The 22,893-nt window shown below is 38.4% G+C and overlaps 1 protein-coding gene across 6 annotated transcripts in view; it reads right to left on the bottom strand.

Annotated features, from left to right (window-relative positions):
- The window catches only part of TMEM260 (transmembrane protein 260), a 67,190-nt gene extending 44,803 nt beyond the window's left edge, over positions 1-22,387 (bottom strand). For all 6 annotated transcript variants that reach the window (XM_025869973.2, XM_073895260.1, XM_025869974.2 and 3 more), the window contains exons 1-3: positions 22,213-22,387; positions 17,094-17,125; positions 16,216-16,367 (exon numbers count right to left, since the gene is read on the bottom strand). In XM_025869973.2, the coding sequence (XP_025725758.1) occupies positions 16,216-16,367; positions 17,094-17,125; positions 22,213-22,372 (344 nt within the window). In that variant the 5' untranslated portion in view covers positions 22,373-22,387. The remainder of the gene's footprint in view (positions 1-16,215; positions 16,368-17,093; positions 17,126-22,212) is intronic.
- Positions 22,388-22,893: the final 506 nt, after the last annotated feature.

Genomic DNA, 22,893 nt, shown 5'->3' with positions numbered 1-22,893 from the left:
GCCACACTTGGAAACAAATTTCTCAACCCCAACGCCAGCGAGAGCCAGACATTTCACATCAATCAGGAATCTGGATCTCAATTTCGAGATTTGATCTGAGACTAGTAATGTGGTGGACAGAGCATATCAAAGCAAAACAACTTCCTATTTCCCCATAAATCTAAAATGATGAAAAAGCTATTACCAAATATCTCTAACAAGTGTTATGATTCAGCAAGCATTACCGTGTCTAATAGTTAATGATAGTATATGGCCCTAGATCATCACTGTTAAACTAAACTATATTGTTTTGGAGAAAAAGCTGTGGAGTCATTCTATGGCTTTTAATCAAGCATCACAGAAAAAAAAAAGTTAAAATAAAATTTTGGTATCACCGAACTTCTTTTGGAGTTCTTCTTTGCAATGTATTTCTTTTCCTTCCCTTATAAAAATCATCAGAAATAGTTTCCTATTTCTTTCAGAGTTCCCCGTTCTCTCAGTGACCCTGATTCATCACATTGAGGGCATTTCTTCCCTCTAAATTACTTTCCAAATTCCTTTCTACTTGTATTCCTACTACCTTAGACTCAATTAAGCTTCCTAAGTGGTCTTCTGTTTTCCAAACCATTCTGCAATATAACATCACATTAAACTTCTGAAAACATACTCTTTATGAATACCTAGCCCCCCACTTTAAGGACTCTTCCCTGCCTGTGGGAAATATTCTAAGTGAGCCAGGCTGGAATTGAAGCTCCTAATAAACGGTACCAAGCCACTAATCACCAACATTATCATCTCCACCAACCAGTTAGGTTCCCCAAAATTCCCTGATAAGACATGCCCATTCCCAGCACCATACCTTTGCTCATGCTGTACCCATGAACCCAACGTGTTCTTGGATTCCTTCTACTTATTCAAACTCTACTCTTTTCTCAAATTTCTCTTCAATTCCCAGGTTCTAGCTCATCTTAGAACATGTATAGCATGTAGTTGCCTCTAATAATTACTTTGACTTTGTTTTTGAAATGTGAACTGGAGTTAAGCTTCATTTATATGGGAAGCCTTTTGCCCGAAGCACAGAAAGGAAACTTCGTGAATGAGAGAATGAATTAATCTTAAATAATGGGTAACATTTTTAAAGGAATTTCTATGTTTTGTCTGTCAACATTTACTTTGGAAAGTCAGCATAAGATACAGGATTCCTTCCTCTACTTAAAACATAAATTAGAGGGGCGCCTGGGTGGCTTAGTTGGTTAAGCGACTGCCTTCGGCTCAGGTCTTGATGCCAGGGTCCTGGGATCGAGCCCCACATTGGGCTCTCTGCTTGGCGGGAAGCCTGCTTCTCCCTCTCCCACTCCCCCTCCTTGTGTTCTCTCTCTCGCTGTCTCTCTCTCTCTTTCCCTCTGTCAATTAAATAAATAAAATAAAATAAAATAAACCACATAAATTAGCTTCCTTGGAAAAATGGCCAATTCCAGGTCTTGGGCAGGTCCAGTACAAAATGAATCTGAAATATCTTGTACTAGAAAGTAAAGAAGGATTCAAAAGAGGATATGACAAAAGGACAAAGAGCCAGCTTAAAGGGGTCAAGTCAGAGATAATGTGAACATCAATAATTACAGTAATAGATTATCACCCAATGAATAAATAATCTATGAATCTATAGTGATATAAATAAATAGGGGAAGAGAAAATCCCCAGAAAGTCAACAATAACTGTGGAAGAAATGATGGAGTTTGGCAGCTAATATCATAATAATGGATACCAAAATTAGTGAGTAAAAGTTTTACAGAAATATGTACGTAGTCTAAAGATATCTCCGTATAAACAGATTAATTACAGAGGGAAAAATGGTAACTTTACAGGGGTAAACCCAGCAGACACAATCTTAACCACATGATCAAAGTTAAAGCCCAGTAATGAGACAAACCTCATATGCATTCTGATCTATTCCAATGAAAAGAACAGAGCATCATTTCTACGGTATTCTTGTCAAAATGTATTACCTGAACCCGCAAACTCAAATTGAAGAACATTCTACAAAGTAATTGGCTGATATAGATCAAAGAAAATGTCAAGGTCTTGAAAGACAAAGACAAAAAGCAAAATGAGTCCATATGAAAGAGGCTAAAGGGATATAACAGAGTAAAATTCATGATCTCGAATTTCCTTCTGCTAAATAGGATATTATTGGAACAATTGGCAAAACCTGAATCACCTCCATAGATAACAATGTTGTATCAGTGATAATTTCCTGACTTTGAGAACTGCACTGTGGATATGTAAGAGAATGTGCTTGCTTTTAAGAAACACACCTTGAAGCATTTAAGGGTAAAAGGATAGCATCCATGCAGCTTACTCTTAAATGGTTAAAAACAAAAAAATTAGGTTGTCCTCTGTATTATTGTAGAGTTCTTCTCAACTTCCTTTTAATAGATTTCTTTCCTGCTAAACACTGCCAGAGCCCATTGCTTGCACCCAAGAGCCCTGACTGAAACGCACTGCCTTCCCTTTTTGTTATTCCTATTAAGGTTTCAAGGCAAACTGTGTGAGCAAATTCTGAAAATAAATGCTGAAGAGGTCATAGCTTTGTGAAAAACAGAAGAGAGGGCAGTATGTCTAAGAACAAAAGTTATGTGTGCATCCATACATAGGATATGTAGAATAGAAAACTTTTTGGAGGCCTCATCATTTTACTCTTCGGTTTGGGGTTTATGTAGTGCTGTATATAAGCTAAGCTTGTATGAATTTCATTGATTTCAGCAGCCTTTACTAAACTATGAATGTCCATTGAAACACACGTATTTTAACATACTATCTTTAAGTTTGCTTTATGCTAAGATTCAGAATCAATTAACATCTACTGACCATGTAATATGTATCGACTAGTAGACTAAGAGAAAGAGAGAAAAGGCAAAACATCTGTTGTGGAAAAACTCCGCAAGTTGAAGGATACATACAAGGATTTGTAGGTAGCAGTACTGCTCTGCTGAGGCTGCTATGGAGTGGCAGGATCTGTCAGCATGGCTGTGGAGAGGTCTGAAGCAGCCTAAGCTGGCCTGCAAAGACTGGAGAGAGCCAGGGTTGGCGGCTTTGCTACACAGGTAGGACGGGACAAGAGGGGAGGGAGTTTATAATAAGCCATGGGGCCTAGACTGGATAGGGAAGAAAGCAAAGCAGCAGGGGGCTGGATGAAGGCAATAAAGAGGATGAGCAAAGCGTTCTAGGTCTCAGTCCAATGGAAGACAAGGGTAGAGGCATCAAGGAAATGAGTGAACTGAAAGCTAAAGTCATGCCAGGCAGTGGAAAGTGGGTTGGGGAAGGGGACTGGAACCGTTAAAGGAAGGAACAGGCCAGTTAAACAAGACTGGACTCTGTTGGTTGAGGGCAGCCTGTGATGGAAAAGGGTTTAATAAAGCTGTTTTCAAAAATCGTAAGATTTTCATTAAAACTAAGTATTTGTCCCAAAAGACAAGCAGTACATCATACACTAATAAGTCTGCAGGCTGAATGCTCTATAGGAAGACAGGTGTGCAGCCCAGGGCCATGACACCATATGCAACCTAAGAAGGAGAGGTGAGGGCCCACATCAGCACACTGTTAGCTGAGTCTGTGATCTGCTGACAAGCAAAGGATGATGTCAGCAGTGGTAAGCATGAGGACTTTTTATTTTTCCTTTTTTTAAAGATTTTATTTATTTGAGAGAGAGAGAGAGACAGAGCACAAGCAGAGGGGAGGAGCAAAAGGAGAGGAAGACGCAAACTCCCTGCTGAATGAGGAGCCCGATGTGGGGCTCGATCCCAAGACCCTGGGATCCCAACCTGAGCCAAAGTCAGCTGCTTAACCGACTGAGCCACCCAGGTACCCTAAGCTGTGAGGACTTTCTGAAGACTCTGGAGTTCTTCAGTTCATTCACTGACTCTGTAGGTAGGCAGTCTCATTATATTGTGCAAGGCATATTACATTATCTGAGCTTGCTTCATTTCACCCTACTGAGACAGAGATAAATGACTAAAGAGCAGCTGAATTCAAAGATGACTTCACGAAGACAGTTCAGGATCATGGCAAGGCTCAGTATTAGCTTCCTGCTGTCCACATCTGTAGCCTCTATGCTCCATTGTCACCAGAGCGTTCTATTCAAATAGCACCTAATTGCCATCTAACTGCTAAATACAACAGGCTCTCAGGACCTCTCTGCTGGATTGGTCCCAGCCCCAAGCACACTCTACTGAGTTAAGCCGGGCTCCACATCCCTCCGGTGTTCCTTCTGTGGTTCTGGATCTTCCTTCTGTTTTCTCTGAATGGCTCCTCTCCTACCATCACCTCCTTTAAAGTTGGTGTTTCCAAGATTTCATTCTCACGCAATTCTTCTCACTCTTACATACCCTACCTGGGTGGCCTTATCCACTATCCTGATGTCAGCTGCCAACCACAAACTTAAGTAACCGAATCTGTCTCTAGCGCGACCTCCCCCTTAGTCTCAAATGGACAGATCTCCAACTGACTGTTCTGTGCCTCACCACAAAGCCACTCCAACTCTTGGCGCCCCACTGAACCTTAGTATCAACACGTGCAGAACTAATTTCTCCTCTTCCTTAAATGATTCTTGTTCCTGTATTGTCTTAGTGATTGTCATTATCTACCGAGTTTAATTACCCAAGAAACCTAAGAGGCATCGTCAGAGCTCCTGGCCCCTCTCCCTGTCGAACATATCACATCCTGCCAATCTTACGTCATAAACATTTTAAAAACTCATCCTCCTCTCCATCCATACTGCCACTGCCCTACCTCAGCTGTTAGGCTCACACCAACTCAACACTCTGTATGTGGTCTGCCTCCAGCCCTAGGCCCACCATTGCCACCAGAGTGAAGATCTTGTACTTTGCTGCCTTCAACCCCATAATGACTTCTCTTTGATTATAAAACATAACACAGGGACGCCTGGTGACCAATCGGTTAAGTTTCTGACTCTTGGTTTCGACTCAGGTCATGATCTCACGGTGGTGAGATGGAGCCCCATGTTGGGCTCTGTGCTCAGGGTGGAGTCTGCTTCAGATTCTCTCACCCTCTCCCTCCCCTGCATACACACACTTTTTCCCTCAAATAAATAAAATCTTTTAAAAAAAAGCCTATTACAAGCTCCTCATTACAACAGATAAGACCTTTTATGATCTGGTCTCAGCCTACCTGTGGCTTCATTTTTTGATATAACCCATCTCATAGTTTGTGTTCTAGCAACACTAAATGAGTTGTAAGTTCCTGTACTTACAAGCTGTCTCTCCTCCATTGCAGCATTTTTTTTGCAGATAAGGAATACTGTTTTGCCTTTATGGGGGTGACTCCCCCTGAGTTGGTGTTTCCAACTCAGCATAGGCATACTTTTCCAACAAGTTTTTTTTTTCTAAGATTTTATTTATTTTTAATTTTATTATGTAAGGTTTTATTTATTTATGAGAGAGAAAGAGGGAGAGCGCCCGTCTGCACGAGCTGTGGGAGAAGCAGACTCCTTGCTGAGCAAGGAGCTGATGCAGGACTCGGGGATCTCCGGGATCATGACCTGAGCTGAAGGCAGCCGCTTAACCAACTGAGCCACTCCGGCACCCCACAAGAAGTTTTTCTTGAAGTATTTTCACCAAGACCAAGATGTTTGCCCCTTCTCTAGACTCTATTAAATGTATTAAATGGGTACTGAATAGACAGGTTTTTCTATATTTCTAAAACTTTGCAAACCCGAGGAATAGAAATTTTTAACTATAACCTAATCTAAACATAGTAAGGAAATCAGATTTAGGGAACTTAAAATCCTCTAAATAATGAATTACAAAGCCAACAGAATTATTTTTTGACTACTGATATAGCCATTTCAGCATATTCATGCATTTTAAAAATAAGTCTATTTCACTTCACATACATATGTGTGTGTCCCTACAAAAGCCTTTTGATTTTTTTGAAAATTAAATGTTTTTCCACCTGTATATTTCAGGCATACTTTATCTTTAGTTTTTAATGCTTTTCAAATAACAAAGGTTTCTAATTATCTTGACCCAAGTCCAAGCATTTCCAAATAATGCTTTATTATAAAGCTACTTATGCCATTATTTAGAATTTATTCTTTATTTTTTTAATTCCAAAAAAACTGAAAGAAAAGATGGTTTGGTATTGGGATAAATTTTGTTGAAGAACCATGTCCTTTATTGTTGCTGTGCTTTACTATTATAAAAGTGGTGTCTTAGTAACCCACGAGATTGAGGGAAAAATTAAAGGATTTGTTTAGATTTTGTTAGATTAATTTTTATTACATTAATTTTTGTTACATTGATTTTTTTTTTAAATAAAGTGATATCCATATGGGTATATCTTACAGAAACTAAGGAATAATCATTTTTCTACCCCATTCTTTTTTTTTTTTTAAGATTTGAGAGAAAGAGAAAGAGAGGGAGCGCAGGAGAGGGGGCAGAAGGAGAGGGAGAGTCGCAAGCACACCACAGTGATCAGGATCTGAGCCGCCAGGAGTTGGAGGCTTAACCAACTTTTCCACCCAGGTGCCTCTCCACCCCGTACTTTAATTCAAGTGTTTAAATATTCTTTTGGCAAGAGTACAGAAATCATAATTTATTTAAAATAATTTTATATTACTTTATTCCTTGTCTATGAAATACATACTTCAAAGGAAATGAGAAAATACAGGTTTATAGTTACTCATAACTGCCTTTCACGTACTGACTTGTAAACAAAGTCCCTTACATTTTCTCATGGCTTTCTGAAATTTCAAACAAAACACCTCAGATTTTTCCTCTTATGTCTTACTGAGCCAAATATCAATGAACCACCCATATCAATAAGTCACTGCAAGTCTGAGATAGAAGACATTAAATGTGCAGAAGATTTACCTAAGTGATATTGTAAAGATCACACTGATGAATATGTCTGAAGGCAAATCTAATTTTTAAACATGTTAAGCAAACAAGATGACTGAACAAATCCTTTTATTATCTGTTTATGTGTATCTTTAAAAAAAGTGTTTTTGTATGAATCCACAGAATATCTATAGCCTCCAATGAGTCCATCGTCTATTCTGATTGCTGGGGTCTTTGTTATTTTATGAGACTGGCCAAATATCCCTCTCAATGAAGGGTGTTCCAGAGTGAATGATTAGACAAGTTAGTTGTAATCTCTTTTGGGGAATACATTCTAACCAGAACACATGCTCCATAATTTTTTTTTTTCCTGAAAAGGCTATAACAGATATTTATAATTTCGGGGGGTGAGGGGATGCAGAGTTAAATTAGGTAAGTAGAAGGAAATACTATTTATATACCTTAAGGAATGCAATACTGTTAAGTGAATTGGTAATCCAAATTTCTGGCTAAGTAATCTTTCTTTTAAAAACATGTGGAAGGACCAAAAACTAATGATGTAATATATGGCGATTAACATAACAATAAAAAATTAAAAAAAAAACATGTGGAAGGAATGTCCAATCTGACATTATTCCTTAAGCATGAGTTTTAAATGAAATGGTTGTTCTGAGCCCACAAAATGAGCTGTTTGGCATCATCCATAAAGTCAGATATACAGATGGACTATACATGTAAGCAGCTCCAAAATAAGGCAAAACAACTCTCATCTACCCATAGACTCAGTCTGATGATTTTTTTTCCAAATGAAAATGACATAATCAAAAACACCATTGTGTTTTCACTTGGCAATCCAAGAGTCCTACTTTTCATTTTCATTTTATTCTTTTGAATAAACATGCTTATTATTTTTTACAAAGCAACTAAGGAGTTAGTGAATTTAATTATCTACACTTAACATGCTAAAGTGGCATCTTAAAATGAGCTCATTAAATTAAAAGATACACATTTTTCTACTGACACTGATGAAACTACTTCAACAAAAAAGAGAAGAGAAATCCAAATGAGGTTATGAAGAAAAATAAGAAGTCTTTTCACCAGAACTCAAGAATAAATGGCAAAATAGTCTCAACTATTTTCCATTTTAACTTAAGGACAACTTATGATGAATTAGATACAATATGAGAAAAAAGGTTTTCCATTCTTAATTTGATTCTCATAAAGCCTCATAGAAGGAGATCAAAAAAGACATTTCTTCGACTGAAAAACGTATGTTTAGAATCTAACCTAGGGACACCTGGGTGGCTCAGCTGGTTAAGCATCTGTCTGCCTTTGCCTCAGGTCATGATCCCGGGATCCTGGGATCTAGCCCCGCATCAGGCTCGCTGCTCAGCAGGGAACCTGCTTCTCCTCTCCTCCCCACTCATGCCCTCTGTCGCTATCTCTGTCTCTCTCTCAAATAAATAAATAATATCTTTAAAAAAAATAGAATCTAACCTGACTTATAGAAGATAACATCTTATGAGGCTATATGAAGAAATGATCGCATACTTCCAGCACCATTACTGCGATCATCTTAATAACACAACCACTATATTGTAAAAGATAGTTATATCTGAGTACTAACAATCAAAATCAAGTTTTTACACTGTGAGAGAGGTATGCTGAATTTAAGGGCTCATACTAATGCATAAAGCAATGATACAGATGATTCATAATATCAAATAATCTAAAAATCATTGAAGTATGTTTTATGTAAATATTTTTATGTGACACGTAAAATATATTTTCCAGTATGTTTGCAGTAAGTAAATCCTCCTAATTGCTTTTTGCTTGGGTTAACACTAACATCATGTAGTTCACATTCTAGTAAAGCACAGTGGTTAGTCAATAGAGAAAGACACACCAAAAGTATGACAGACAGTATGGGAAGGGTGGTAAAGTACTTAAAATTTCACCCAGATAACACAAATAACAAAAATTCTCCACTGAGGTAAGGAATATGGGGTAAGGATTAAGATCATCCTAAAGAATGTGAAGCTCAGAATTCTATGGTTAATACATAACTGCCTTCTTTTTGGTCCACAAAATCCATGAAACCTAGATAAGATTCCTAGGAAAGGGACTGATTGTGCAGGAGTTTTCTCACTGATGGAATACTCCTCATCTGTTGACACAATGGATAAATCAGGAGGTTACAATTTGCACCATTGACACAGGTTTGCTATTGATGATAAGGTATATTTTTCTTTCCACTACGTGGTATTTGATTTTCATGTGTAGTCACATGTTTGTCTAACCCTCAATCAAAAGGCAAATAACAGAAACCTGAAATTCTTTCAGAACACACATTTGACGTGCCTCATAAAATTCACGAATGTATCTGTCTTCAGTGTTACTTGCATGCAAAGGACCCAACATGGAGGGTACACCGCCCTCCTTCTATGCTGCAAACTCCTGCTTGAAGGCAGTAGGATCGAGTAAGCAGGCCACAATGCAGCCTCTGAGACTGATTATTAAATAAATTACTATTAGTGTCAACTCATATTGATGACTAAAAAAATGTAATGGATTACAGGGAGGAAGTAAGGTAAAGCAGGACACAACAGCAAAGCTACCACCCCCATCCTCCCTGAGTTCTTATCTTTCTGGGTCTTGTTCATGAAAATATATAAATGTTACCTTCTGGCTCAATCACATAATCAACACCCATATATTTATCTCTTCTGTGTACCTGGAGAAAGGTCAAACTGGGAAGCTAGCTACTGCCAAGCCTCTCTTTCCATGGCAGTTCACTCAACCCAGTGGCAGCAAATACGCATTGAGCATCTAATATGTTCCAGATACTCTGTTGGCAAATTATAGCCAGTAGCCATTTAGAAAACAGTAGAACCTAAACTTTCCTGTTAATTTTAAAGCTTGGACCTAATCAACATAAGTCAATCATTTAGGGCATGGTATATTAAAGTTACATCTTGGAAGCTGCCACCACTACACCTAAAAAAAAGTAAAACACTTCCACCTTTAATAAACTTGCAAATAATCCCTTTTCCCACATTTTATAAAAATTTACTTTCACTCCAGATAAAATTCTCCCAAGGTGTGTTCTATTTCACGAGATTCAATCAAAAGGAAAACTGGTTCTGGCCTGAAGTTTCAGCTACATAAATACCAACTACCAATACACTAAAAGGAAAAGTACAAAGTATTATTCCTGATTTTAAACCACTAAATAACATTGGGAAAAAAAAAAAAAACACCACTGACACGGAGGGAGTAAGATCATGAATAGCTTCCGAAAATAAGATAAAATCACACAATTCCCATTAAAATTCAGATTTATGCATTAACCAATAAATAATAAAGTTACTCAAGGTTTAGAACAACTCCTTTTATTATATCTCATCAGCTTCTACCTAATTGTCCAAAAGAAAAAACCCTGGGCTTTCTAAGAATCAACATCATACACCTTACTTTTTTTACTAAGTTCTCATGGTATGCCAAATAACTTGCACAATGGGATGCAATTTCTTCTGAAAGCACAGCCTGGTTTAAAATAACTCCCAAATTACAAATTTTCATATTTTGTTCAAAATGTTTAAGGACACAGAAGACCTCAAATTACCTTGTTAACTCAAGCTTGATAGCGTTATTTTGTATTCAATAGCAAATCTGAATGGTTAAAAAGTACATTCCAGCATATTGTTCTCAAAGGCCCTGGCCTTGGCTTGTCATCACACTAAGTTCCTTTTCACTCAAAACTTAGAAGATGCTGCATACTTTTTGAAACATTAAGACACTAAACGTATGGGAGGTAAACTTAAAAGATCCAAATAACTAAAATCAGCCGAATGAGGGTATGAAACTGTTTTCATTGGCAACACTAACCAACTCAATAAACAATAGAGATTTAATATTAAGTAGTCTTATCATGCAAAGTTATGAAAGCATATCTTAATACTTCAATTCCTGAAGACCGCTTTCTGTTTTTATGGCTTTGAAAAGTAGCACATCTATGGGGAGTTATGATCTAGAATTTTATTTGTAATTTTAAGAAATATATGCATTTATTATTACAGCCGTAATGACTGATGACTAGTTCCAGTGGCTAAATCTCGGCAGGAAACAGATTTAGCAATCTGAATGTTTTATAAGTTTTTGTAATTGAGGAAACTTTTCATAATCTGACATTTGTTAAAACCACTTATTAGAAATTATGCAGCACAGTAGCTGTGGAAATATGAGCTAGCTTCACAATTATAAAGTCAGCCTATGTAGCCCTTTCCTATTGTATATAGTGGCATAAACCCCACAGCGGCCTATCAGCTAACTGGCAGGCAGGGGGCTGCTCTATTCAAAGTGAGAGATACAAGCTGCAGGGCAAAAACCTGGCAGCTCCCATCTGACCCCACAATCCCCTACTGGTGACAGCTCCAAGCTCCATGGCAAATTAGGCCTTCTCATATTACAATTGGAGAAGACAGATTCCATTAGCAGTATCTGAAATTGAGTGGAGAGCTGCACTGTTATCAGACTTGACTCATAAGCACTGCTATTAATCAGAGCTATGATAGCATTTATATATTTCAAGCTATCTGCTGCCTCTGTGATATTCTGCTACAAAGGGTTGATGGGACTTAGGAAAGTGAACAATAGAGCTTTCTGGGAAAAGCAGAGTAAATCAAGAAAGTCTATGACTTCCGCACATTCTGAAGGGATTGTGGTTTACATAAATTTTCTCCCAATTGGAGATTGAGCTCTTCCTCATCTTACACATGGGATTTAGTTGTCACTCAATGGTAACAGCTGTGAAAAGGTGAAGCGGCCCACCGCTCAGAATATTGCCTTTGCTTTTAAAGCAATTAACCCATGAACAGGAGGATACCTGGTGATATCAAAGGGATTAGGCCAGGCAGTGCATTATTAACATTTCCTTGAACTAATTCTAACTCTGACTAGCTGTCAGAAAAGACTCTACAGTCTTAAAAAAGAGTTTTTGCCCTGCTTTTTTCCCCTTCAAAATGAAGTGCCGCTATTTGAGCCTAATATGTCCCTCTACTTAGAAGAAAATGCAAATGAACCAAGCTCTTAATATGCTTAGCCAGTCTGAGTCAATGCAATTTTAATACAAGTATGAGAGAAATATATGATCAATTAACCAGGGATCAAGACAGATATTCTCCTGAATGGAAATTAATACTCCAGTACTTTCCATTCTTCTTCAACTACAAAAACTTGGTGACTATTTGTTACTTCTTCTGCATAGTTACCTCTGAAATTAGGAAGAGCTTGACATTCTTCTCTATGGCAATAATCTAAAATACTCTTTGAGCTGGAAAATCTAAATGTCCCTTAAGCAGGAGATTCTACATTCTCTAAGGTACGGCATTTTAATTCCTATTCTTTATTGAATAGAATCTTAGCTGGAACTATAAGAATTGCAGACATAGTGCTCCAAATCAAGTATTCCTCCTCCAAAGGTTTAATCAAATTAATTTTTAGCAGCAGCATAACGTTTAGAATTATATCACTTACAAAAAAATAAAATGCCCCATAAATAAAATACTGGCACAAAAGGATCTGCCAGAAAATACTTAAATTTATCACTGAAATTGGTTGTCGGTTCTTTGTAGTGAGCAGGTATAGTTTTACCTTCAATTACCATTAATATTCATATATTCTAGGTAACCTGGTTGACATTAAGAGATCTGATTTCTTACTGTACAATGTTAACGGTGTTAGAAAGTTTTTTAATGCAAGTTTCCTAAGACAGTACCTTCTAGAAAAAAAATTTGCAAAACTGTTTATTCAATGGTTAGTGACTTTGTCTTAATTTCTTTAAGTAAACACTGAATTTTGATTATAAAAACTAAAATAGTTTTACTTTCGATTCACAAGAGTCCTCAACAAACATTGTTGAATGAATTCTTCCATACTTACATTTGGCCCACGACAGTTTGGAAAGGATATGCTGACTCTCAAGCCTATTGAGAGTAGATTTCCTGCCCTGGACCCTACTAAAATACATGATACAAGATATGCCCTCATCTGAGATCATAAGCAATTGAAATCTTCCCTGAGGGAAAGAACTTTTATACAATGCTATCAACATACTCCATTCTCTTTTAGTGATACCAGAGCATAAGAAATGTAAGCATGTTGATGTTGCGAGATAGTGATTTCAGGGCTCCTTCCTTATTAAGTATATAGGACCTAGTTTGAGGTTGCTTAGAAAATAAGTTTGAAATTCAAGTACTAAGCAATGCTAAATCCCGTTCATATTAGTGACTTACCTGAGCTGTAACTTTTAAAATTCTGTATTAATAGGATTTGCGAATTTCAAAGGTGACACTTTAGATATCATACCATCAAACTTAAAAATAATTTACTTCAATGGCCTTGAAAGAGAAAATCCCAGTTCCTACAAATCCCTGTCATGTACTCTTAAAAACACAGATGTACACATTAATAAAATGAATCCTGTTTCATATAAATGAAATGTATTAAACTCCCTTCACATAGTGAATGCTGAAAAATACCCCTGAAGGGGACAATACATAAATACATACAGAAACAACTGCCACAATCTTACTATTTTTAATTCAATAAAGTATAGTGACGCATACAGCTTTCAAAGTGCTCTTTTACTCCCATGCTTTCTACATTAGGGCGAAGCGAATATACATGAGTTCTTGTCAACCATTAGGGAAGACTGACAAAAAAATGCAGTGTTGATGACATCTTACGGCTCTTAAAAGCAAGAGAAAGATGCAAGGAAAGCAAAAATTACATAGTAATTGGAAACAACGAATAAATTGTTCTTTCAACCTAAGTCATGTTTACCGAAAAAATGGAGCTTTTTACATCAACACATTTAAACAGAAATTTGCTTTTAAAATACAATCTTTGTTTAAAAGGTACAGAAGGTCTTTATGTCCACCCCAAGAGCTAAATATAGTGAATGCCATGAGAACAATTACCTGAAAAAAACCTAAACCTGTTAAAAGAATTAATTTACTGCACACCAGTCAGCGCTAATCCTACATGTACAGTAATGTTCTCTGAAGTGATGGGGGGAGAGAAAGAATAAAACTGTTTCCTGGATCAAAACCCTCCAACACTCCACAACAAAATGGAATGATGATTTGTCCTGTCGATGAATAAAGTAGTCAAATGTCTCCTCAACGAATTCTGATAAAGGAGGCAACCTGTAAAGGAACACATTTACCGGACGCTGGGCTGGGAAAAAGCTGTCACTGTAATGGCTGCAAGGGAACTGTGTCCTGCTGTTGGGTTTATATTCACAGAAGAAAGGTTTTAAAGGTTAAGTTCAGGTCATACAACAAATGAAATTGTAACAAGCCAGCTGACACTGTATAATGTCTTCTTCCACTCAATCAATAGGCTACTGTTAGTCCTATTACCATAGAGATGGCTTGCTCTCTCCTGAAGGGTGTCTATTGTTTGACAAAACAGATTTGCCACTTGAACTAGGTTGTTCCCAGAGGACGTGTACCTTGTCAATTATTTGTATTCAAAATAATGAAGTATTTTCATATTAAAATGTATGTAGGAGATAATATTGTTGGATCCCTTTTCTGGAAGAAAGCAACTTTCCCAAGTACAATATTACTAAAACATTCTGAAAACCACTCAAATATCCAGTTTAGTCATATTAAGTGTTTTTGATTTAAAAAGCCTATGTCAGCAAATATACAAATTTACCATTAAGACTGTATTTAAAAAAAAAAGGATCACAGGTTAAGTGTGCTAATCTAAAACCCATTATAATCAAGCATGATAATAAAAGCTATTTTAAAATACAGACAACTCAAAGGAAAATTATTGTCCAAAGCTATTTGGATTCTTTAAAGATTTTTATGTATGATTTTTACAGTGGTTTTCATGTGGAATGGTATCACCAATTTATATATTGAAAAGCATGGAAAAGTTTTAGAGAACAAATCACTTTATTTGCATAAGAGCTTTTTATAGCCACATAGTATTTAAATGTATGTTATAGAAATGATATTCTAAAATCCAGATAAAAAATAAAAAATAAAATAAATTACAGATGAACTACTAAAATAAATACAAGTATTAATTTTCTTTAAATGCCTTTGTCTTAAATGTCTTGTGAAGATTATTAATTCATACATTCAATACAAGACAAGTAGTTCTACATTTCAACCTAGATATTTAAAAATGTTAAAGATCAGTTTTTCTCTCAATAGAAATAATGACAAATTCTTAATTATAAAAGACTCAGGAGAAACAATTCTAAAGAAGATTACTCTAATCATTTAGAAAAAGAAAGTATTCATAATACTAATCAATCCAAGCAGAGATGTTATTTTTAACATTTCATACTGAAAAATTGGCTATCACTGAAAACCTGTAACTGAAATAAAAATGAATTAAATAATGTAGATACAAATGTAGTAAATGACCAACAGTTACAACATTTGAATCTGAAAGCTTTCCACAAATAAATTTAAAAGTAAGCTTTAGGGTTATAATTATGTTAACTTTTACCTTTCCATAAACAATTAAAAAGGAAATTTAGAAAGAATTTAGTCAAAGGGCAATTTTATGAATAAGACAAATAAAAACATTAGTCTCCAAAAATGGCATTTGAAATTGTCTATTCAAATTATACTATATTTACATACAAAAATTTGTTTTTATAATAAAAACTGCAGTAGTTTTTGAAAGAGACGTTTTAATTTGGTTCTCCCTTTGCAGGAAGTGTAACTTGTATTTTTTAACTATAATCTCCTTAGGCATAGGTTAGACTGGTTAAGAATGAAGGAGACAGAAGCAGCAAAGAAAAATTAAGTTTACCAACATCCTAAACTAATGACCCATTTTTTAAAAAGCAAGGTAGCCTTCCGAACCAAGAAAACCTTCCATCAATGAAGTATGTGGGGTCTAATTTGCCTACCTTATTAGGAATGACGTGAAACCTTACCAAAACCATATCCCAAACTGATTTCCTTAGTTAACAGCCTCATTTCAAAGAGTATACAACATGTGCATATAAGATGACCTTCATATTGTTGAATTAAACTGGCCCATCTGCATCTTCATAAAATGACAAACCTTATTAGTTCTGCCTAACCCGAGAACTGTGATAATCAACTGGTGACACCTTGACTCCATTGTAGGAAGCACAACCAACTGTGTAATCACCTGAGGGGTAAAGTGCGTATGAAATTACTGGAAATTAAGAAAGTGTAATCACAGGAGTGATTAGGAAAACCATTCAAGCAACAAAAGAGTTTTGGTTTTGGGGTTTTATTTAATGTCTGCACTTAGGCCATCAGAACGCTCCATCTCCAATTAGCCAAAATTAATTTTAACTCATCAACTACTTTACCTGAAAACGGTGAAAAAAAGTAATGACGCAGCTACTGCTCCAAACAAGCCACACAGAAGATTGACGCGGTAGGCAACTGAACCAAAAGGAAAGAGTATAATTGCCAGTTTAGCCACCAGCGTGAACAAAGGATAGCCAGGAGGATGGGCAACCTATGGAAAAAATCAGCGAGTTAGAAGGTTTTCACCTCCTACTAAAGAGTCACACTGGCTTTAATTGCAAAGTAGCCCTTTGCTCGGGCAAGTATAAAGATTAAGAGGCAATGACTACATGTTTGAACAGCGGTTTTCTATTGTAATCCTTTTGTGCCAATACAAATAAATATTTTCTTTAGCGGATTTGGCAGCGTCTATCACATGGTGTGTCACCTAGAGAAAGGGTGACATATTTCATTGTCAGTTCTTAAGCAGTTTGTTCTCTGGGTTCACAGTACATTAGGGTCATTTAAAAGGCTATTGAAATAAAGCAGGTTCTGAAATTTCGTATTGGTTAGGAAGTTGAAAGACCACACTGCTATCGGATTACCACCATGCTGACAGTCCTAAGGTCTTGCCTAAAGGGATCATGCACCATAATAAAGTTTATTAAATAATAAACTTATTAAAACTGTTAACCCGATTTATTTTATTCTCCATAGCTTATACAAAATTTGGGGTGATAATAAGCCAGCTACTGTATATATAGTAAAGGCTTTGCTTTGTAATTTAGTTTAATTGGATTTAAAACTTAAAGTAAATTGTCACGTACTGTACTTATAAGTTACTAAAAACTGGGGTTTGAAAATAAATTAATCTACTTTACTCCATGCTTAATTAAACTTTCTTAATTCCTAAAACTGTTAATGAGAGCATTGATTAAACAATAAAACTAATACTTACTCCAAGCTCATGTGCGGCTGTGATCAGTTCCCCTGTGAAAAAATAATGTAAAACCAATAATTACTATTAGAAAATGACACTCCTCCAAAGTTTTCAAAATCCAAATGCTTGCACTGGGGTTTTGCATTAATTTGACTGGATAAAACTGTAAAATCTGTAGAGATTTAACAGCATGAAATAGTCTAAGGATATTTTCTCCCTTAGGTCTTACTGAACAAATGATCTTTGATAGTTTTTAATAACTGGTCAGTGGAAACATAGGTGAATTCTGGTTTTTAAGAAGTGCTTATTTTCCTTCCTAAAAGTTGTGCACACTTGCAAATATACAAAAACTCTTATAGAATGTAAGTGTAATATGATGTAATGTCCCTCAAGAATTTAGTATAAAGATATCTACAAAGATGCAACTTTATGATAATGTAAAATGTGCAGACCTCTGAAGCTTAGACATTCCATAACATGTACCATTCTGCTCTAAACTGGCATTTGAATACCTTCTCTACATTAATTATGTCGGGTATCTTTAAATAATTGCCGAGCACTTCTTAGCTCCAGGCTATTTTGGTAAGCTCTGATTACCATAATACATTTCTGCAAACCACTAAATCATTATATTATTTACATAGTCCTTTGTAATTCCTCACCATCAGCGATTATCTCTAAAATTATGATGCAGTAATTCAATGTCTATTTGTTAGTATTTTAAGTATCCAGAGCACAGGGACTATTTCTGATTCATTCCTGTGCACTGTAATACAGGACAATGTAAGAAGTCAATGTTGATGGTTTATGAAAGTTACTAGTATTTATTAGGAAATGTATTACTGTCCATTTTCTATCCTTCGATGGGTATCAATGCTTCTTTAATTTCTACTGTCGCAGCCGCAAAGTAGATCTTTACCCTCTGGCTAGGACAGCAAGAACTTTGACCAGTTTTCTACTTCATCTTCACAGTGAAATCACCTCTTGCCACCCCACCTCCTCAAAACAGGTTGGATTGTATCACCAATCCAAAATTTCTCAATGGCTGCTCTCTGCTTACTAAATGAAGGTCAGATTCCTCAGCACGACAGGCTAGCCCTCTAAAGGCTTCAAGGTTCCCTTTACAAGGCATGTATCAATGAAACCTATGCTCACCTCAGTCAAATCTGATTACCCACTGTTCCTCTGGAATGGTTCTTTTGCACCTCTTATCACTCATTTTCTCACCCAGTGTTCTCTCCTAAATCCTTCAAGGCCTAGTTCAATTGCCACCTTCTCAGTGACACCTTTCCTTATACATACCCCTCCCTAGCCTCCCCCACCAGAATTAATCACTTCTTCCTCCTCCATAGAACCTGCTCTAACCTATTTAGCACTTGTTTAGATTGCCTTATATTCTAGTTAGTTGTTTTCATTTCTGTCTTTTCTAAGTTGAAAATACTAACCTATCCGTTTCAGGGGACTGTCAAGACACCACCACCCTTCCCTCCTCTGGTCCCACAAAGAAACTAATTCCAGTCCTGCACACAGAGGTTGACAATAAGACAAATCATATCATCATCCTTGCTACTCAGATACCCCTATCTTAGGGTGAATGACTGCTCAAAGACAGATAATGCTTTCCTAAGTCAGTTACTTAAGGATACCTTTTAAGTTTTCTGGAGATATTCGAGAGCAATTTGGAAACCAAAGGCACTTTTTGCATCTTAGAGACTTTTTAAAGAAATAGTTTATGGCCTAAAAATATTTAAACTAACTTCCCTTTGTAACTACTGTCAAGGACATTTTATAGTTTTACTCCAGAATGGATTAGGCTTGTCTTCAGTCCCCAAACTGTTTTAATCAGCTTTTTTGGTATTTCTATAGGTATGATGAAACACAGTTAAGTTCAAATTTTCAAAGTCACTATTTATTCTCCTCCATGTAAAGTGTATTTACAATTGCATTTAACATTAAGAAAAATAGCCTACTCTCGCTAACTTCTTTTTACCATTAAAAAATCATAATGTTGGGCGCCTGGGTGGCTCAGTTTGTTAAGCGACTGCCTTCGGCTCAGGTCATGATCCTGGAGTCCTGGGATCGAGTCCCACATCGGGCTCCCTGCCCAGCAGGGAGTCTGCTTCTCCCTCTGAGCCTCTTCCCTCTCATGCTATCTCCCATTCTCTCTCTCTCAAATAAATAAAATCTTTAAAAATAAAATAAAAAAAATAAAATAAAAAATCATAATGTTATTCTTTAAGTTCTGTAGGTATAAAAATTGGGGGAATGTGACAAACTTCCATCACCTACTCTTATATTAAATGTTAAACTAAAATCTAAATAGGAAAGATAGCTATTATTCAAAGTCTATAAATGTATCCTTGAAAAAAGCTAAAGGGGAACATTACTCTTAAACTGGACTTTGATAAAGAGATAAGAGAAATGTGACTAAGGGGGAACAAAAGAGCCTCCTGGATGCTCAGTTACTCCCAACCCTTTACTCTAAGGCTTCTTCAAATTTAAGTCCTACTACAACTGCACCAGAATTACCTGGATGCTTTTTAAAAATGAAGATTCCTTGACCAAACCTACCTATATTAAGACCCTCTGGCACTGGGTCTCAAGTTTCCCAGACAATTCTGAGGTACATTCAAGTTTGAGAATTACAGCTTTTCTGTCTTGAGATGCAAATGGGTGGCAAGCTCAGAATTGTTAGTGGATACTTAACCTTTACAAAAACCAGCTCCCAATGCATTATACTTTTTATATTAATTTTGCAATTATATGCTCATCTATCAAGTCTGTTAAAGACAGTATTCTTAAAATATATGAACACATAAATAAGCTACTTTATTTTTCCCAAGAATAACAAATAAATGTGAAGGCGAGAGTCCCACACTCTCCTCCAGAGGATCATGAGTATTCCCGCCCGTAAATCAACTGTGTATCAAATAGTGCAAGAAATAATTTTGGCAAGGCTACACAATTTGACAGATCTATGGAGTATAATTTAAGACTTATCAAGAAGAAAAATACATACTTTATACTGGTTTTGAGATGTGTTCTGTTTATTGATAAAAATATTATTTCATAAACACAACATTCAAGGAGGACAGTACTTTCAACATATAAACAATTATTATCAAAGATATGATTATACAAATTTTACTGGCAAGACTTGGAAAAGTTTATTTATCATTCCTAACAATGAACACCAAAATATTAGAAGCAACCACTATTTGGCATCAAACTAAACAAATCAGAACACCTAAAAAGTTTGGTAACTCAATGTAAATGGGTAACTTTATTCTACTGGGAAAAAAATAATAGTATTAATAAAGACACCAATCATAGATTTTAAATAGACTCTAAATAACACTATATATGTGATGACGGATTTAACAAAGAACTTAAGAGCACAGGTTAAGAGAGTATGTTCTGAAGTCAATCTACTTGAGTTCTTTCCTTGACTGCCCCCTGCTTTCTAGCTGTGTGAATTCTGGACACAGCTGAGCCTTAGTTTTGTCAGCTATGAAAGGAAGATACTGATAGTTCTTACCTCACAGGGATAGTTAACAAAGGACAATCCACGAAAAGCACTTGGAAGCGTGCCTGGCATATAGTAAGTGCTCAGTAAGTGTTAGTTATTTTTATTCATCCTATCTGAAAACTTCAGGCTCAAAGAATCATGGTAAGTAACTGTCAATGTTTTCTTTCTTTAAGGTACAGAACTACTCAATCTTTAATGCTCTCCATTGTCAAAACTCTCACAACTACAGTTATTTCCATTATTCAGCGTAAGCCTTGGAAACATGGTAACTCCATTCCCAACTATACTAATGAAACACTGCTCCTATTTGTTCAACAGGACTTGAAAGAAGGCAGGCAATGATCTGTATGTAAAAGGAACATCAAGGCTCCTCAACGTGGAAGGTAGCCCGGAAGATGGCCCCCACTGATGCCCAACTCCTGCCGTTCTCACTATATAATCCTCTCCCCCGTGAGCGTGGGCTGGATTTACAGACTGTCAAGAATAAAACAGGGCAGTGGTCTATCAATCACTTCCACGACTAGGTTTAGGAAATGACAGCCGTGTCAGACGAGGGTGCCGTCTCTTCCTCTTCACAAGAGTCGGCTTCCCGAGAGACCCACGTGGCGAAGAACCGGACTGAGGTGAGAAGCGAATCCTCTCCCAAGATGAGCCCTGAGAAGACTGCAGCTCCCGCCCACCCCGTGACAACAACCCTGTCCTGAGGAAAGGCACCCAGCCAACCTGCACCGAGATTCCTGATGCGCAGGGAAGGGGAGATAATAAACACCTGTTGTTTCAAGCCACTAACTTTGGGGTCATCTTGTTAAGAAGCAAGACGTGACTAGTACACTCCTTTTTTTTCAATCTATAGATTCACCTCGAGAAGTTACAGCACTACCGGCATTATCGGATGGTCACTTAATCTGGCAGCAAGACAAAAGCAAAAACAAAACCAGGCTCTTGCTCCTCTTCCCAAATACGTAACAAGCCTATAACAAATACGTTAACAATGGCTCATGTGATTTCCGTGGTCCGTACTTTTAACAGAAGCGGCTTGCTTCACGCCACAACTGGCTTCCACTCTTGTAAGCGCTCTCCCTCAGAGAGTCTGCGGGGCAGGTTCCTTTTCAACATTCAGGTTTCAACTGAACACCCTGTTCGGAGGCCTTTCCTGGCCAGCCATTCTGAAGGAGGCCCTAGCTGCCCCACGCCCCCACCTATCCCACATTTCCCTCCCACGGTCTGTCGCTGTGTAGTCGGTCGTGTGTGTACTGTCTCTACCCGCCCAAGAACACTCCCCACGGTACTTGGTCACCACCGCCGTGACTCCTTTTGTCTGGAACACAATAAGGACTCAGGAACATTTGTGGGCTCAGAAGGAATGGAAAGCGAAAACTCGGGTCCCGAAAAATGCCCTGGCCAGGGGCAGAGGTCGGCTAAGTCCCACCCGGCGAAACCGGCAAGCCCCTTCTCCAGGGCCGGAAAACGACAGACACCAGTTACAGGAATGGAAACAGAAGTTGGCCTGGCACGCAGAACCCTGCACGGAGCACGGGCGGGCGGACCGGGGGGCGCGAGCTGACCCACCAGGGAGAGGGGCGGCAAGGCGGCCCTGAGATACTTTACCCGAGTCTCCCCCCGGCACCGAGGGGGGCAGCGTGAGGGTGAACACGGCGGCCACGCCGGCGAACACGGCCACGCCGCCGCGAAGGCCCCCGGAGCGCCACGGCCCCACCCGGGCTGCCCGCCCCCCGGCCGGGCCCCCGCCGTCGCCGTGGAGACCCATGGGCCCCCCCGTGGGGCCCGGGGAAGGAGGCCGCGGCGGGCCCAAGGACTCGGGCGACCCGGAGTTTCCCCGGCGAGAGGCGAGCGCAGCGCGGGCGGCGGCTTCCGGGTCGGGCCTCGGCCCCCTCCCCGGACCGCACCTTCCTCCGCCGGGCGCGGGGAGAGGACGCGGCCCGTCTGGCACCAGCCGGCCGGGGGTTCGGTGGTAGCGCGCCACGCGGTGGGACCCACGGGGGGATAATGTGCTTTACAGTCGCCCACCACGAGCAAGAGCCTTCTGCTAAGCAAGCAAGCCTGGGCGCGGGACCGCCGTCTCTACGCCCCCCCCCACCCCCCCCACACTGACTTGGTCGGGTCTGACAGAGACAGAGCGGGGTCGCAAACCGGGGTGCGCCAGGACCGCCTCTGCCCCCGCTGGTGTGGGGTGGAACTACACTGGAGGGCCGCGAACGCGCGCCCGAGCCGCACCGTGCAAGAGCCCGGGGAAGTGTGCGCGCAGTGCGCGCGAAGCAGGCCAATGCA

Source organism: Callorhinus ursinus, unplaced genomic scaffold (assembly GCF_003265705.2).
Source record: "Callorhinus ursinus isolate GAN/ISIS: 27379988/994484 unplaced genomic scaffold, GSC_fseal_2.0 scaffold8, whole genome shotgun sequence".
Lineage (NCBI taxonomy): Eukaryota > Metazoa > Chordata > Mammalia > Carnivora > Otariidae > Callorhinus > Callorhinus ursinus.
The sequence above is the reverse complement of the archived record's forward strand: the minus strand, read 5'-3'. Positions and strand labels throughout refer to the sequence as shown.